Consider the following 18,091-nt stretch of genomic DNA (forward strand, 5'->3'; position numbering starts at 1 on the left):
ACATATTCACTTTTAATCACCACATTATCTGTGTAAAGCTGCGTTGAGACAATGTTTATTGTTAAAAGCACAATAAAAATAAAAATGAATTGAATTGAATTGAATAATTTGATACTCATTAGTATTTGGTTTGTATCAGTTTGGTGCATCATTTTATTTAATATTAATCATATTTAGCATGTCCCCCATCAAAATTCTCTTTCATCAATACTTTATATATATTTTTTTCCGTCATTAGTATGATAAAATTGATACCATATGAATATATTACATTTGGATTGAAGTCTCTGACTGTAACATTTGTTCCCATCACACAGGCAAGTAGAAAAAAACATCTCAACCCAAACATGACCATGACCTCCAGAATCTGGCTCCTGTTTCTGAGCTCTCCCGATCTTAGCATGTAAGACGCTTCCCAAATGCTTTGATTCTACACTTATTATTTATATATATACAGTACAAAGAGTTAATGTACACAACTGTTGTCTAAATAACATTAAGACTCAGTATTATTCATCTTATTACATTAAACTCATCATGTATTTACCTGTTAATCAGATATTGTTCCTCAAAAATGAACCTTTCAAACTTTTTAAAGCAGAAATGTTCCATTCTGAAGCAGATTCTCATTTCATACATAAAATCAAACACAACAAAATCAAACACAACCCCAGAAGATACCAAAAGCACATGTACCTTGATTCTTTACCACCTGACCTGCTGGAGTTCCATCTTTCATCACCTGAGTGACTGAAATCCCCACAGCACCCTCTAGTGTGAGGTGATTATATTGTGCGTCCCTGAGCATAAAAGGGGCTCACGTCTGACTGAAAAATGGTAACGAGAAAGAACTTCTTTAATGTGTAAAACAATCCCAAACCATCATGCTTCCACCATCATGCTTCACAGTTGGGTTAATGTATTATTCTGGTGCCTGAAGGTCACCTTTGTGTTTTTTTTATCTCTGGGCATTAAATGATCTGACCCTGGACTGAAACGCTTATTCCAATCCACAAACCTTCTTAATGTAATATGATAAATTTCAGCTAGTGTGGAGACGGCCTTATAACCCCTTTCCTGATCAATCTCTTCAGATCACTTCTCTGAGGTTGTGGTTGGTTTCATGTTTTCTTGGTATAATGTAGAAACATTATGAGTGTTCCAGAACAACAAACTGGCAGAGTCTGCTTTTATAGACATACTTACACTTTCTGATCATAAACAAACCTTCTTTAACCACACAGTTTATTTCTCTTACACTGTTTGTAAAAGTAATGTGGATTTATTTTGAAGTGTGGATTGAGATCTGGTGTGTTATTTGTTTTGTTTTCAGACACAGGGGCACAGAATTGTTATTTAGGTGTTTGTTTGTTTTTTGGATGATGATTTCTGGATTTCTGGGAAACTGCATTGGTACAAATATGTACACAAATACTAATAGAAAACCTTATATAAAGATCCAGGAAGAGCAATGTTGTCTATGCATTTAGAGTTTAGTTTTATATACAGTGTACACATGTAAAAAATAATATTTTCACTGAATATTGAATCTAAAGATGATTTTCTGTATCTTTGTTGAGAATAAATATAATTCTGTATGAGATCAGAAAAGTTTCTTTCTCCTTCAGAGGTTTTTCTTTATTTTTATTCTTTTTAAGATTGTACATTAATATTATGTATTTATTTATATTATTTATTTGATCTAAATCAACACTACCAGAGCACAACCTGGTAAAAGACTGATAGAAATCATCTAAACTGGTCAGAACACCTGTGCTGATTTCTGTCCACCATCAAAAGCTCCTACAATGAACATGTGAACATCAGTGCTGGATGATGGAGCAGTGTTAGAAGGTGGTTTGGGGTCACTTACCTTGGGAGCCAGTAGATCTTGTGTGATGCTCTGAGTGATGTTCTACTAGGAAACTTCAGGTCCTGGTGTACATTACAGAACATACAGGATCTGCTGTGAACATCTTGGTAGCAGATACACTAATTGCTGATGTTATCCATAAGATACACAAAACATCTAAATCTGTATAATATACATGTATTTTATATTAAATACCGCTCGTGCTGATACTGTCCTGATACACATCATTTCTCCCATCAGACCGTTAAAGAAAAATCTTAACGTGGATTAATGTGATGAGTTTTTAAAAGTCCAAACTCAGTAAACACATTAATAATAACACACACTATGTACAGACACGAATCCCGAACACCAACAATTAACATGTTTAATGACACGTGTTTCTTCTGTAGAAAACTGTTGATCTTCAGTTCATGTGGTTTAATGAGATTAGACCAAACTGCTGCTCTGTACAGAATCTGCTTTATTATTAATGTTTTCAGAGTTTTAGATTTTAAAAACCACGTCATCAAAATGATCCATGTGAAGTGTTTATATTAATGATTTATAGAAGAAAATAAAAACAAAGTAATGAATTAAAAGTAATGACACACATTAAGTGTTGGTATTCTGGACTCGTGTACGTGTCTGTATATAGTATCTTTTATTATTTATGTTTTTGCTGAGTTTCTTTTAGAAAAATAAGAGTTTTAAAATGTCTCTAAAATCCTCAGACACAAACCCAGAAGATACCAGAGAACATTTATCCTCATTCTTTCACACACACACACACACACACACACACACACACACACACACACACACTCTCTCTCTCTCTTTCACACACACACACACACACACACACTCTCTCCTCTCTCACACACACTCTCTCTTTCTCACACACACACACACACACACACACACACACACACACACACACACACACACACTCTCTCTCTCTCTTTCACACACACACACACACACACACACTCTCTCTCACACACACACTCTCTTTCTCACACACACACACACACACACACACTCTCTTTCACACACACACACACACACTCTCTCTCTCTCTCTTTCACACACACACACACACACACACATACACACACACACTCTCTCTCTCTCTCTCTCTCACACACACACACACACACACACACACACACACTCTCTCTCTCTCTCTCTCACACACACACACTCTCTCTTTCTCACACACACACACACACACACACACACACACACACACACACACACACACACACACACACACACAGTATTTTACCTCAGTCCTCCGTTACTCTGTTCTGAGGTGATTTGTGTGCGCGCGCCATTACCATAGCGGTTTCTCACACACGGAAACATTTCCACTCATTTTAATCTCCTGACGGTGATTCACACTGCACAGAACAAACACAAACATATATTCAGATTTTTACACTTTATACTTGTCTTTTGTTTTATTTATTTCTTCTTTTGTTTCATGTAAAACTCACCTGTGTTCAGCTGCTTGCCGGCGTTGCTCTTCCTCAAATCTGAACCTGAGCGCCCCCCAGCGGTCTGATTATATAGTGACTGAGATGAAGCGCGCGGTGTTCCTTTGTGTTAATAGATTTTATATTATCCATTTTTTCCTACATGATACAAGTCTGTGTAAACCTCAGTACAACAGCAAACTCCTCCTGGATGAGATTTATCTCACTAAATAGACTGAACTTAAAGTTTTATTCTAATTAGATCAGAAGTTACAGATAAACTCATCACTACTCTGCTTTATTTATCATTTTATTTATTATAACATTTGTTTATTTAACACTATTGAGTCTTTATTCTATAAACAAGTGCACTACATGTGGCACTAATAGAAATAACACAAAGGAGTTCAGAGAGAATTTGTTGTTAGTCACGTGATGTAGAAAGTGAAAGTACAGTATTCCCGTTACAGACATGGAGGCTGCTGTACTGCTCTGGTTTCATCTGCTGCTGTCGGTGATCTTCTGTAACGGTAATGTTCACCATGATTATGTTTATTAGTGAACTGTGAGTTTTATGGAGCTGAAAGACAATGAAGGATCTGATCTTTATGGGCTTAAAAAAGAGCTTTAAATATTGAGAATTTTAAATAATTGAGGAATTTGAACTAATATTTCAAGAAGTCATGAAGAAAATAGATTTCTAATCGATAAATCATGAAATCCAACACAGGAATGTATTGTAAAAAACAAAAACACCCCATTACAGGGTGTAGTTCAGTTCAGACTGTTTTAGACTAAAACTAAAATGCTCAGAAAGTTTTTAGAACTCTGAAATACTGAGAGAAATCTCTCTCTCTCTCTCTCTCTCTCTCTCTCTCTCTCTCTCTCTGTACTGAAGCGCATTACATTCACAAAGAGAAAGAAATCACAGAAAGGATCTCGTTATTATGACTAACTATCTGTTAGATTTTTATCATGCCCAAACTAAACGTAATTCTTGGAGAGGTTTTCCATCTGATCTACGGAGCTCGTGGTGTCTTTTCTGATATCAGGGAAGAATCACACAGCACACAGAATGGAGCAAATGTTTTTCTTCGGTTTATTGCAGGCAACAGACAAGTATCTATACACACTGGAAACAAATCCTGGCATATGTGTGAAAGCTATCTGTAGGTGTTGGAAAGGGGCTTCAGGAAAAGAAAGCGCAGTATGTTGTACAGGTCGATGTGTTGTTAGTTCTGGCACAAGTCAAACACGAATCCAACACTAGCTTTAAATTGTTTAGAAGCCCAATACTTGATGTCCTCCTCAGTGGGCTGACTCTGGAGTATTTTTAGGTCAATACCTGGTATATTTGAGATATGTGACATCATCGAGATCTCAGGGTTTGTATGTATTAGGTCCAAATCTACTGGTTGTTTTGCTGCTTCCTGAGCTACTTTATCCGCTAACGTGTTTCCCTGAATTTCCTCTGAATCTCCTGCGGCATGTTCTTTAACCTTCACTTTGGCAGGGAGTTGAACAGCATTTAAAAGGTCGTCTATGAGATTAAAGAGTGTGGTTTCATAACCAGATCTACGTTGTGCTGTCATATGTTGTGTGTTGAGGTTGTGTAAAATAGCTGTTATCTGATGTGAGGTGTTCAGTTTTAGGATGTGACAGCACCGTTTTCTCAGCATCCCGGACCATCAGAGACGCAGCAGCTACTGCACGCAAGCACGAGGGAAACCCTTGTGTTATGTTGTGTAAAGATTTGGAAAGATACACAACAGGGTGAAATCTGTCACCGTGTTCCTGGGCCAGAATCTCCGCAGCCGTACCACCACGTTCGTGCACATAAAGGTGAATTGACGTATAGGTAAACGCGAAAAGCGACTGCGTCTCTGAGGCCAAAACGCTGAAAAAAGCAGAACAAAGATCAATCACAGTAAAGAATCTGTGAGTCGCTGGTATAGAGTTAACAATGGGAGCTACATCGGGCACCAAAGGAGCTAATGGAATAACTAATTTATTCATCTCTCGTAAATCGTGTGTTAACCTCCAGCATTTTTTATCCGCCTTCAAGACTGGATTAATCGATGTGTTATAAGGTAGGAATGTGTCTCGATCAAAACACATTGTGACAATAAATTGTCAATAACTGGAGCAGTGCCAACATTCTTCTCTTCCGACAATGGATATTGTACTGTATTGTACTTCTGTACTATTATGGAAGAAATCTTCCGGATGTGGCTGTGGCTCAGTTGAGAGAATGAGGACAGAGGGAAAAGACAGTGAAACATTGGTTTCAAAAAACAGAATTCCCATTTTATGCTTCATATCTCTTCCTAAAAGGTTTAAAGGCGAGTTTGGAATTATTATTTGGGATTTTCTTCGTCAGTAAGCGAGAGATGTCATGACCCAACTTCTTTACACAGAACAAAGAACAAAGAACAGACACACAACACTCAGACAATAAACACCACACATAACACTCAGACAATACAGCTGTGCTAGGCACCAGGGGGATCGCAGTCTTCAAACAAAAACTAATTCAGTCTCTCACAAATTGGATCACAAATTTTGGAAGTTAGGAGGAAAAAATAGACTGTAAAGCCAAAAGAAAATTGAAGTCTTTCCAATATTTCCCTCTTTCCTTTTTTTTTTTTTTTTTTTTTAAATCAATTAATTTATTTATTTATTTTACATTTTTTTCGTTCATATAAAAATTATTGTGGATTCTTTTGGATACTTCAGACAATATCGCCTATATTAGACAGTAAAGAAGGTCTTCTAATCTTGCATCTTAACGTCTAAGGTGATTAAAACATTGTCATGATGGATTCATCCCACCAAAGGAAATTTTTATCATTAATTAAACAATTAATGTTTAATGTTTCTCTTTCTGTTAAAATGAACCGACCATAAAAATTCAGACTGTTCGTTTCTTTGTAAGGGGTAAATTTATAAAATCAGCATTGGATCAAATAATTATTTCCCTCACTGTGTGTGTGTGTGTGTGTGTGTGTGTGTGTGTGTGTGTGTGTGTGTGTGATATATATATATATATATATATTTAAAACAATTCTTGTGCAGTAAATTCACATTATGTAACAGATAGTCTTTTATTGCTTTCGATTCCTTTTGTTTGTATAAAACACATTCAGTAGAAGTAAAAAAAAACACAAGAACTGGACAGTGAATGATTTGGTGAAAGTTCTGTGGAGTCCAAATGTAACAGAAGAACTTGAAGGAGAAGGAGAGCAGGAGAGAAGATGTGATCAGACCCCATCACCCTCACAGTCACACATGGAGGTGGAAGTTTAATGGTTTACGGTTGTTTTGGAGCAGTAAAACTCTGAATACAAACTCGGAAAAGGTCAAGGTTAAATACTTGGAAACTAACAAGGACCAGGTGGAAAACATTAGGGACTGTTAGGGTCTAGGGGACAGAGAGTTTTCTCTCAGAATTCTCCCAGATCCTGACACTGGGTGGAAGAATCCTGAACCAACACGGCTCCCATTCTATACTTCAACACCATGCAATTCTGTCTGAACTGCAGCTCACTGAAAGCAACTTCACCATATAACAAGAAGATGAGTCTAAGCGTACATCTGAGCTCTGTAAGTGTGTGTAAGCAGAGATTTGGCTGGAGTGATATCTATCATGGAACCGCCTGCTCAGTCACTGCACCTAAATCCTGTTGAACTGCTCTGGGATGAACTGCATCACAAGAAAGAAATTTCCAACTAGTGATGAACATCTACAGCAAGTTTTACAAGAAGCACTGCAAAGTATTTCAGCTGAATGTCTGGAGAAAAGAATAGACTGGTTCCACATGTGTAGAGACAGAGGAATTTGGGTATCAGAGATTAAATACATAGAAGGGACACTGGGAAAAGGTGAGGAGCAGGAGAAAGAGAAGATGTAGAAATGTAGAAACTTCAGACATGATGATTGAAGGGCATTTCACACATCAGGTCCACATTATTTTAACATTATTTTTTATTCTCTTTAGGTTTCCATGTCCAGGGTCCATCTGGTCCTCTCACTGTCCATCTGGGAGACTCAGTGATGTTGCCCTGTTTTGTAGAAACTCCTCTACCAATGGAAGAACTGGAAGTGGAGTGGAAAAGAACTGACTCTGGATCTCTAGTGCACTTGTGGCAGAATGGAGAAAGTCCACCAGAGTCTCAGAACCAGCGTTATCATGAAAGAGCTCATTTCTTCTCTGAGGAGGTTGCTCATGGAAACTTCTCTCTACTGCTTACAAATGTGACTCGGGAAGATGCAGGAGTTTATAAGTGTGTCGTTCACACAAACCAGGACTCTGATGAAACTCTGATTAAAATAATGGAGATTGGTGGGTAAATTTTTAACCTGATTCATTTAATATTCTGTAAAAATACATGATATAAATTCGAACATGTTTTTTAATAAATCTAAATGTTACCTCATTTCAGAGCGCTTGATTGTGTCTGGAGGCCACGTTATATCTGCGTATGCGGGTGAAGAAATCACTCTGAACTGCTCTGTAGACTCACATATACCATCAGAAAAGATAGAAGAGGTTTCATGGAAGAAACAGGATGAAGATCTCTTACTGCTGCTCTATCAGGAGGGTGACATTCTGACAGAATCAACACATGGGAGATTTAAGGACAGAGTAGAATTCTTCAGCACTGAAGACAGAAACAAAGGAAACTTCTCAATGAGACTGAAGGATGTCAGAACTGAGGACAAAGGACTGTACATCTGTTCAGCGATTTCTGGGACATTATCAGATTACACAACAGTGGAGGTGCAGCAGCTCAGTAAGTTGTTTTTTATGGACAGTAAACAGGTAAAGATGTTGTAGAGCATTCACTACTCTTATATATTACAGTCTTGTAGTGGTTTAATAACTCTGGTGTTTGTCCCATGCAGGTTTCTCCTCTATGCATATTGGGATAATTGTGTTGTGTTTACTTGGGTTTGTATTTGGATCAGTTATCTTAGGATACCTATCTTATACATCTTTTCAAAAGGAAAGTGAGTCTGGGCTTCTTTCTATCACTTCAAAAACATTTTAGGATTCATTTCAACTTATTAAAGTCAATTTAATAAAAAGCGTTTTTTTTTTCTTTGTTTCCTTGTAGATGGACATCTAGCTGTACAGTCTGCACTTGTCCTCTGTTTGAATATCACTTTGTCCATTGGCTTCATTCTTTGGGGTGTTACTGAGGGTAGGTATTGTTTTTTACATTTACACTCTTTATAACTGTAATTCTCATATTATTCATTGATTTAGAAAAATGGCTGCCACAATCATCAGTAGGTAAAACGCTCATCACTGGGTGGAACTCCTACTAGTTTAAGGTACAAAAGCTTGTGAAGGTTTTTGAGCAATAGAAGTAAAAGAATGTTTGGGAAGGATGTTTTAGCAACCGTGTTTTCCCCTTTCTCTGGTACTATATGGTAAGGAAAGTCAGCGCCCATGAGGAGCTCCAACCCAAGGTCAACGATGTGACCTCAGCTGAAGTGCTCAACCCTGGTGTTGGCATGGTAGAGTTCTGCCCTAAGGCCAAAATAGTAATCCCAGCTGCCAGGCTCACTGATGTGGTGGACGTGGCTGCCAACTGTAAAAAACATGATAAGCGTGACCACAGCTGCTGAGCTCACAGAAGCAGCTGGCGTAACCCACAACAAGGCAAAGCAAACCTGGCAAACAGACCAAGCTCAGCTCTGAGGCTCATTTAGCTGCAGCCAATGACAAGCTTTACTGTAAGTTCAACCTGCCAACCTCAGCACCTAGGCAAAGCTCCAACCAGATGTCTGTCTCCAATGTTCCAATGATCTGCTTACACTGGGTCTGATAGTGTCATCTCATTTCATGACTTGCTCACACCAGGGGGTAACACCACAACCTCCTTCCAGGACCTGATCATGCCAGGGGGCAACAGTGCATCCTCTTACTATGACCTGCTCACACCAGGGGGCGACTGTGTGATTTCCTTCTGCAGCTTGTTCACCCCAGGGATGGCAGTTCAGCCTCCTACAACATTTTCCAGCACCCTGCCCCCAGCAAGCCCTTCCCAGCAACAACGCTTGCCTCCAGACCCAAAGACAATGCTCGCTTCCAGATCCAGGTTGTAGTGTAGACATTTGCCCAAATAAATATAGCCATTAGAGGAGCAGTGCATTGGGAGAGATTCCCCCTTGAGCACTTTGTGACATTACATAGCCCATGCTGGCTCGCATTGCAAAAGAGAGCTGACTTTCTGTGTTTACATGTGACTTTTTGCACCTTTTTTGTGTTATTTTATATCTCTGACCCTTTTTGTGTCGATGTGCACTTCATAAAGTAAATCATTCAGATCACTGCAGATTACTGAGCCGTTTCTCTTACAGTATGTTCTCTTGTTCTGTTTACTCGTTTCTTATTGTTTAGTTTATTTTTGGATTGCATACGTTTCTAATTTTTGCCTGCTGTTCTGTTTTGCTTGTCTTTTTAATAAATAAAAATATAATAAATATAGATAAATATATAATAAATACTATTATCCGCTTTTGCCACTGTGCTTTTTATATACTGTCACTTTTTCTCTCATCTCTATTAGTGTTATAAAACTGAACACACTGTTGTGCTGCTAAAGTGGTGACACTAAAAGATAAATGTATAACAGAACTGCATTAATAATAATTGACAGTAATTGTAATTATAGATCGGTTCTGATGCGTCTTTTTAAACTCAGTGGGCTTTTGGTTGATTTCTTTAACAGTTTCTTTATTGACTTCAAAATATCAATTAATAAATGATCTCATCTTTCTTCCAGGGCTTTTTACAGAAGCAGCAACTTGTTCAGCACTTAATTTTGTTAGGATCTGTTTTTTATTTTGGATTGCTTTTGGTCTGAAATCATTTCAAGGTAGGTTCTAAGTAATATTTGTTTTAGATAGATAGATAGATAGATAGATAGATAGATAGATAGATAGATAGATAGATAGATAGATAGATAGATAGATAGATAGATAGATAGATAGATAGATAGATAGATAGATTATCTCTGAATTATGAACAATGTATTTACAGATATATAAATTTACACTAGGATATAAACTATTCATCCACAGTTAATGTTTTTTTTTTTCATCTGAAAACATAAAGTGCTGTGTTTCATACTTTTCAACTGTTCAGAAAATCTCTAATAAATATATACCCTATTTTTCGCTACTTTTTTCCCACGTTTTGAACCCCGCGGTTTAAACAACGAAGCAGCTTACTTTTTTTTTTTTTTTTTCTGGGTTTTTCCCGGTTTCACAAACTTTAAGCCAAAAACTGAACCCCATCACATTAGACCAATGAAATTTCAGAACGGAAACGAAAAAACGCACCTCACCTGTGTTCTGAGCTGCACGGCATCGGAAGAAAACCCGTTATTCTTTTGGCATGACGATGCCAAAAGATAAACTACTGAGAGAAATAGTTGTGAAAGGAAGGAGGAAGACAGTGAACAATGACTTTCTTGGTAGCTACTGTTTAGATACAAGCCGTTGTAACACGTTGAGTCTGGGTGAAGGGAGAGCTCACTAACTCCAGTTACAACAGAAATCATATAAGCACAGACAGCTTTCCAAAACTCACGCTTTTTTATTTTTCTTGGCAACAGCGTTACGGGTTAATCAAAGAAACTTAGAAATTAGCATCAGAAAATAATAAGGACATATTCCTCGGTCTTGCACACATGCAGTAATAGCGGAAAAATGCAGTGCCAGGCTTTTCCCAAAATACCGCTCTGCTCTTAAAGGAAGCGCAACATATTTCACCCGTTACACCGTGTAACAGACACTGTCTTTCATTAAAGCCTGTGTAAAGTTCATTAGTTTCAGTTTAGACACTGCGGCTTGTAGGTGCGGCTTATTTGTTTTCAAAATAAAATTCTTTGTCAAATTCAGTTTTATATTTGCGGCTTATATAAGGGTGCGCTTAATAGTCCGGAAATTACGGTATGTATGTATGTATGTATGTATATATATATATATATATATATATATATGTCTTTTGTGAGGATGTTGATTATACATTGATAATTTTATTAAAATTAAATTCACTTTTTTTTATTTGTATAATGTTTTTAAACAATGGACACTACTCCAAAGCAGCTTTACAGAAATAGACATTATTCAGTATATATACAGAAATAGATACATTTTAGAGTCATCAATTAGTCCCTATAAAAACTCCCTGAGATGGAACCATCCTCATCTACACCAAGTAGCTGCAATTGAAGAGACTCCATTCAGAGATGGGACATCAGGATGAATCAGGCAGGTCCAGCTAGAAGAAAGAAACAGGATCACTGGTACCTCCGGAGCATGTTTGGCTCAAAGGAAACAGAGAGAGAGAGAGAGAGAGAGAGAGAGAGAGAAATAAGGATGAGTATCTTATTGTTACATAAAAGTTAAAGACACTGAGCAGGTGATCAGGTTGAGGAGGTTCTGGAAAATACAGTGCATTCAGGACGTTTTCAGACTCACTTTTTTAAATGTTCATTTGTTGCAGCCTGAAACTACAATCATTCAAAAATGTATTAATCTCCATCTCATTAATCTACACTCAGTATCCCATATTCACAAAGTAATAACACATCTAGAAATGTCTGTATTTTATTATAAAAAATGAAATATCACATGTACATTAATATTCAGACCCTCTGCAACAACTTTCAAAAATGAGCTCTAGGTGTTTCCTATTTCTCTTGATCGTTGCTGAGATGTTTTTATACCTTGATTAGAGACCACCTGTGGAAATGTTAATTGATTGGACATGATTTGAAAAGACACACATCTCTCTATAGAAGACCTCACAGCTAACAATGCAGATCAGAGCAGAAACCAAGCCATGATGTCAAAGGAACTGCTGCAGATCTCAGAGACAGGATTGTGTGAAAGGGCAGATCTGAGAAAGGCTACAAAATTTATGCTGCATTGAAGATTCCCAAGAGCACAGTGGCCTCCATAATCCTCAAATGGAAGAAGTGGCACAAGAAGGATTTTTCCAAGAGCTGGTCACCTGACCAAACTGAGCAATCGAGGTAGAAGGGCCTAAGTAGGAGAAGTGACCGAAAATCTGATGGTCACTCTAATAGTGACTGAGCTCTGGAGATCCTCTGTGGAGATGATACAAAGTTCTAGAAGGACAAGCATCACAGAGTGGCTAGATGGAAGCCTCTCCTCAGTGCAAAACTCATAGAAGCCCTCTTGGAGATAAAAGACACCTAAAGGCTCTCAGTCTGTGAGGAACAACATTCTCTGTTCTGAAGAATCCAAGATTCAAGTGCCTTTAATTCTTAACGTTGTGTCTGGAGGAAACTGCTCATCACCTGCCTAAAACGATCCCAAAAGTGAAGAATGATGGTGGTAGCATCATGCTGTGTTTTTCTTACTTATGATCCAAATACTAATGAACATTTCATATTTCAGTTTTTCTTTTATTAAAAAAGTTTTACAGACATTTCTAGAGTTCAGTTATCACTTTTGTCATTATGGGTATTTTCTATTTGAATGATTGTAGAATCAGACTGTAACAGAACAACATTGTAAAAGTGAAGGTGGTCTGAATACTTTCTGAATGCACTGTAAGACGCTGAGTCACACCAAGTGTGTGTGAGTGAACATCTGAACATCCCTGTTTACCAAAGCACTCTATAACCACAATCACAACAGATCTGCTCCTTTACCTACAAAACACCTACTGACAAAAAGCTTCACAGAATAAATGTTTTTATCCTACACCTGAACTCTGAGTCTGTGTCTGAGACCTGAACACTAATCAGAAGGCTTTGTAGGAGAAAGTTCTGCTCTCTGCTGTAGTCTTCACTATTTGAGGTAACAACAAATAGACTGATTAGAGTTTAATGGCTGTAGGTGTGACAGATCATCATAGAGCAGAAGTTTGATCAGGTAATGTGACTTGTGATCATTCAGTGTTTTAGACTTTAGTGATAGTATTTAATAATAATTTATTGAAAGTCAGTGTGTAGTGGATAAGACGGGGGTGATGTGGTTATTTTCTGGTTCTGGTAATGACTTTTACTGCTGCATTCTGAACTAATTGGAGATCATTAATGTACTTATTAAACACTGATCTAAACACTACACACTTTGTCTTTATTGTATTGCAGATGATGTCCACGAGTTAATTACATTTTTGGCAGTTCCACTACAATATTTTATGATCATTACTGTTGTTTATATACGTGAGTATACATCAATCCATTACACCATTAACTGTACTGTTATTTAGTACTTGTATTAAGTGAAAAGCTTAGAGAAACACAGTTCTACAGAATTTTAAAGCTTCTGATGGTTTTACATTCTCTAAAATACATTAAAAACTGAAAGAAAACAACAATTACATTGTTTGTCTAAAACACAGAAAAAATGGAAAGAGTTTTTCCTCATTTCATCACTTCAAATATATATAATGTAATATTTTATTTTAAAATGTGTAAAATATTCTAACATTGTTCTGTCTTCTCCAGCTGTTATTGTGGATGTCTGGCATAAAGTAAACACTGCAGGGAAAATATTCATGCTGATACTTTTTCTACCAGGACCAGTTACAACTATTCTGTTTGTCACTGTCTTTTTCTGTAAGAGTTTAACTTAAAACTTTTAATTGAACTTTCCACAGTTACAGAAACTCCTCATGGGTACTGGGGTTCAGAACAGTATCTTTCTTCAAACAAATTTCACAAAATTCTACATACAAACTGTGTGTTTGGCAGGAAAACAGGAAATTATATACACTTACTTTTTACTTAAACTGAGTGAAAAGTGTGGAAATTCTTTTATGTTTTTTGAGACACGTCCATGTTCCTTTTGTTTCTATGTGACAAACTCAGTAAAAGTCAAAACACACAGAAATTGGAGTAAATGAGTGGAAGAAAGTGGATTTGAGTCAAGTCAAGTCAAGTCAAGTTTATTTGTATAGCGCTTTTCACAACAGACATTGTCTCAAAGCAGCTTTACACAAATCAACAGTGATGGTGAATGGTGTGCATTTGTCCCTGATGAGCAAGCCGTGGCGACTGTGGCAAGGAAAAACTCCCTTAGATGTTATGAGGAAGAAACCTTGAGAGGAACCAGACTCAAAAGGGGAACCCATCCTCATCTGGGTGACATCAAGAGTTTGATCATAAATCTTTCAACAATACAGAACACTGGAGAGTGAGAACTAACATGATTACTGGAGTATAAGATTATAAGTAATGTTCTTTCTGCAGTCTTAAACAGTCTATATGGTTAGTAGCTCCGAGTTTTATAAGCTCAGCATTTGTGATCACCACAGATCCAGCATCAGCTTCTCCATGCCAGAGCCTTTAAACACTCCAGGAGGTCCAATGTCAAAACTCCACACATGTAGCGGGATCCAAATGGCACTGGTACGTCTCTAGATGGTTCAGGATGTTTGTGAGTTCGGCATCTACTTCTTTAAAGGTCCGTAATCATCACGAGGTGGGAGGTGACTGGAGCTGGAGCAACCTCAGGATGCCTCGGGATGGGGAGAGAAAGAGAAGCAGTGGAGAGGAATTAGCGTAGCTGCTGTTCATGATATTAACAGCACAAGTTGATAATGTGCATGTGATCAGATGTTCTGGAGCACAAGGTTATGATGTGATGTGTGTTATGTGTAGGCTTTGCTAAAAGATACGTTTTAATCTACACTTAAATTGGGTGAGTGTGTCTGAGCCCGAACACCGTCAGGAAGACTATTCCAGAGTTTAGGAGCTAAATGTGAAAATGCTCTACCACCTTTAGTGGACTTTGCTATTCTAGGAACTACTAGAAGCCCAGAGTTTTGAGATCTCAGGGGCGTGGCGGATTGTAGCGTGTTAAAAGACTGGATAGATACACGGAGCCAAACCATTTAGTGCTTTATAAGTGAGAAGTAATAGTTTGTAGTCTATTCGAAACTTAACAGGAAGCCAATGTAGGGACGATAAGATCGGGGTTATGTGATCATATTTTTTGACCTTGTAAGAACTCTGGCTGCTGCATTCTGGACTAACTGAAGCTTGTTTATTAATGAAGCAGGACATCCACCTAGTAACGCATTACAGTAGTCTATTCTGGAGGTCATAAACGCATGGACGAGCTTCTCTGCATCGGATATAGACAACATATTTCTTAGCTTAGAAATATTTCTAAGGTGAAAGAAGGCTGTTTTGTAACCTGATTGATGTGATTTTTGAAAGACAAGTCGCTGTCTAAAATAACACCCAGGTCTTTTACCGTTGAACTAGTGGTTACAGAACATCCGTCTAAATGCAGGTTGAGATGCTGGAGCGTCTGTATACCAGTTTTGGGCCGATGAGCAAAATCTCAGTCTTATCAGAATTTAAAAGTAGAAAGTTATGGGTCATCCAATCTCTTAGTTCCTTAACACACTCAGTCATCCGGGTTAATTGAGCTGTATCGCCTGGTTTAGATGAAATATATAGCTGAGTATCATCAGCATAACAATGGAAGCTAATTCCATGCCTTCTAATAATATTTCCTAACGGAAGCATGTATATTGTGAAGAGCAGGGGTCCTAGAACTGAACCTTGCGGCACGCCATAATTTACTTGCATTAGCCTGGATAGCTCTCCATTCAAATCTACGAAATGGTAACGATCGGACAGGTAGGATTTAAACCAGCTTAATGCCTGTCCCTGAATGCCGATGTAATTTTGTAAGCGATCTAGGAGGAGATCATGGTCTATAGTGTCGAATGCAGCACTAAGATCTAGTAAAACCAACAGCGAGATGAAGCCTTGGTCTGAAGCTAAAAACAGGTCATTAGTTATTTTAACTAGAGCAGTTTCTGTGCTATGATGGGGCCTAAAACCTGACTGAAATTCTTCAAAGATATTGTTCTCTTGCAGGTAGGAACATAACTGTGCAGCGACAATCTTTTCTAAAATCTTAGACATAAATGGGAGATTTGAAATTGGTCTGTAATTTGATAACGTGTTTGGATCCAGATTAGGTTTTTAATGAGGGGCTTAATAACTGCTAACTTGAGGGATTTAGGGACGTGACCTAAAGATAGTGAGGAGTTAATAATATTTAGAAGAGGCTCACCAGTTGTATATAACACTTCCTTCAGTAATTTAGTAGGAATTGGATCTAACTGACATGTTGTCGATTTAGCTTTGGCAATAACATTATACAGCTCTTCCTGTCCTATACATGTAAAACAGTGGAGTTGTGGAGTTGAAGGTAACACTGTCTCAGGAGATGCTGTAAGAGGTTGAACTGCCACAATTGTTTTTCTAATGTTATCTATTTTTCAGTGAAGAAAATCATAAAGTCCTCACTACTAAACTGTGATGGAACACAATTTTCAGAGCCCTGATTTGTAGTTAGTTTAGCTACTGTACTGAAAAGGAACCTGGGATTGTTTTTGTTGTTTTCTATAAGTTTGCTCAGGTGTTCAGCTCTAGCAGCTTTTAGCGCCTGTCTGTAGCTGAGCATACTGTCTTTATACGATTCTAAATACCTCCAATTTAGTTTTCCTCCATTTTCTCTCCAGATTACGTGCTGTTCTCTTGAGGGCATGTGTATGACTATTATACCAAGATGCAGGTGCTTGGTCTCTAACCTTTTTAACCGGATAGGGCAACGGTGTCTAATGTGCTAGTGAGGATAAGGTCTATGTTCTTAGTTATCTCATCAAGATTAATAGTAGTTATGGGTTTAGTGAGAAATTGAGATAAATCAGGCAGGTTATTTACGAATCTGTCCTTAGTGGTTGGAACAATAGTCCTACCAGGTCGATAACGTGGTGCAACACGGCTAATCTGCTCTACCGGTAGTGTGTACAGTATGAGGTAATGGTCTGTGATGTCATCACTCTGAGGTAAAATATCTATATCAGTGACGTCTGCTCCGTGTGATATTATTAAGTCTAGTGTGTGGTTAAAGCGATGAGTTGGTCTGGTGACGTTTTGTTTAACCCCAAAAGAGTTTAATAAGTCAACAAATGATAATCCTAGAGCATCGTTTACATCATCTACATGAATATTAAAGTCTCCTACAAGCAGCACTTTATCAAAATTGATCAAGAGATCTGATAGAAAACAAGCAAACTCTTGAAGAAAATCAGCGAGGGTCCTGGGGGTCTGTACACGGTGACCAGAGCGAGTTTTCTATGTATGTCTGAAAGTACAACTTTAAGAACGAGCACTTCAAATGATTTAAAGCTGAATCCTAACATCTGACTAACATTAAGAGAAGCAGTATAAATGGTTCCTACACCCCCACGACCAGTCTGACGGGCTCATGCTTATAAACATATCCTGACGGTGTCGACTGCTTAGACCCATATAATCACCTGGTTTAATCCAGGTCTCAGTGAGACAGAGTGCATCGAGATTATTCTCTGTGATCATCTCATTTATAATCAGTGCTTTGGGTGCAAGTGATCTAATGTTTAAAAGACCAAACTTTAAAACTTTTTGGTGTTTGTTTATCTGGCATTTTCAGTTTTAACTTCAATGAGATTGTTTCTGGATCTTGTGTATTTACTTCTTGGTTTTGCTACACGAGGATAGATACGGTTTCTATAAACTGGGCTGTGTGTGAACTTGTAACTATTTGGTCTGTTGTATGCGTGTTCTCATTGTCGAAGATTTCCTGATGTCTTACCAGTCAGATGGTGTGAAGTATCCTAGAGATGTTATCTGATAGCACTGCTGCTCCAACTCTGCTGGGGTGCAGGCCATCAGGGCGGAAGAACCTAGGACGCCCCAG

The 18,091-nt window shown here is 37.9% G+C and overlaps 1 protein-coding gene and 1 long non-coding RNA gene across 3 annotated transcripts in view; one reads left to right on the forward strand and one right to left on the reverse strand.

Annotated features, from left to right (window-relative positions):
* Positions 1–321: 321 nt before the first annotated feature.
* On the reverse strand, positions 322–3,382 carry LOC124389272. Its single transcript, XR_006926546.1, has 4 exons — positions 3,352–3,382; positions 3,141–3,255; positions 1,874–1,935; positions 322–827 (listed from the first exon to the last, which is right to left on the reverse strand). It is a non-coding gene; the product is annotated as an uncharacterized LOC124389272 (long non-coding RNA).
* Positions 3,383–3,738: 356 nt separating this feature from the next.
* LOC124389265 overlaps positions 3,739–18,091 on the forward strand; it is a 111,034-nt gene continuing 96,681 nt past the window's right edge. For both annotated transcript variants that reach the window (XM_046854612.1, XM_046854615.1), the window contains exon 1: positions 3,739–3,860. In XM_046854612.1, the coding sequence (XP_046710568.1) occupies positions 3,803–3,860 (58 nt within the window). In that variant the 5' untranslated portion in view covers positions 3,739–3,802. The remainder of the gene's footprint in view (positions 3,861–18,091) is intronic.

The sequence above is a fragment of the Silurus meridionalis genome, chromosome 7 (assembly GCF_014805685.1).
Source record: "Silurus meridionalis isolate SWU-2019-XX chromosome 7, ASM1480568v1, whole genome shotgun sequence".
Lineage (NCBI taxonomy): Eukaryota > Metazoa > Chordata > Actinopteri > Siluriformes > Siluridae > Silurus > Silurus meridionalis.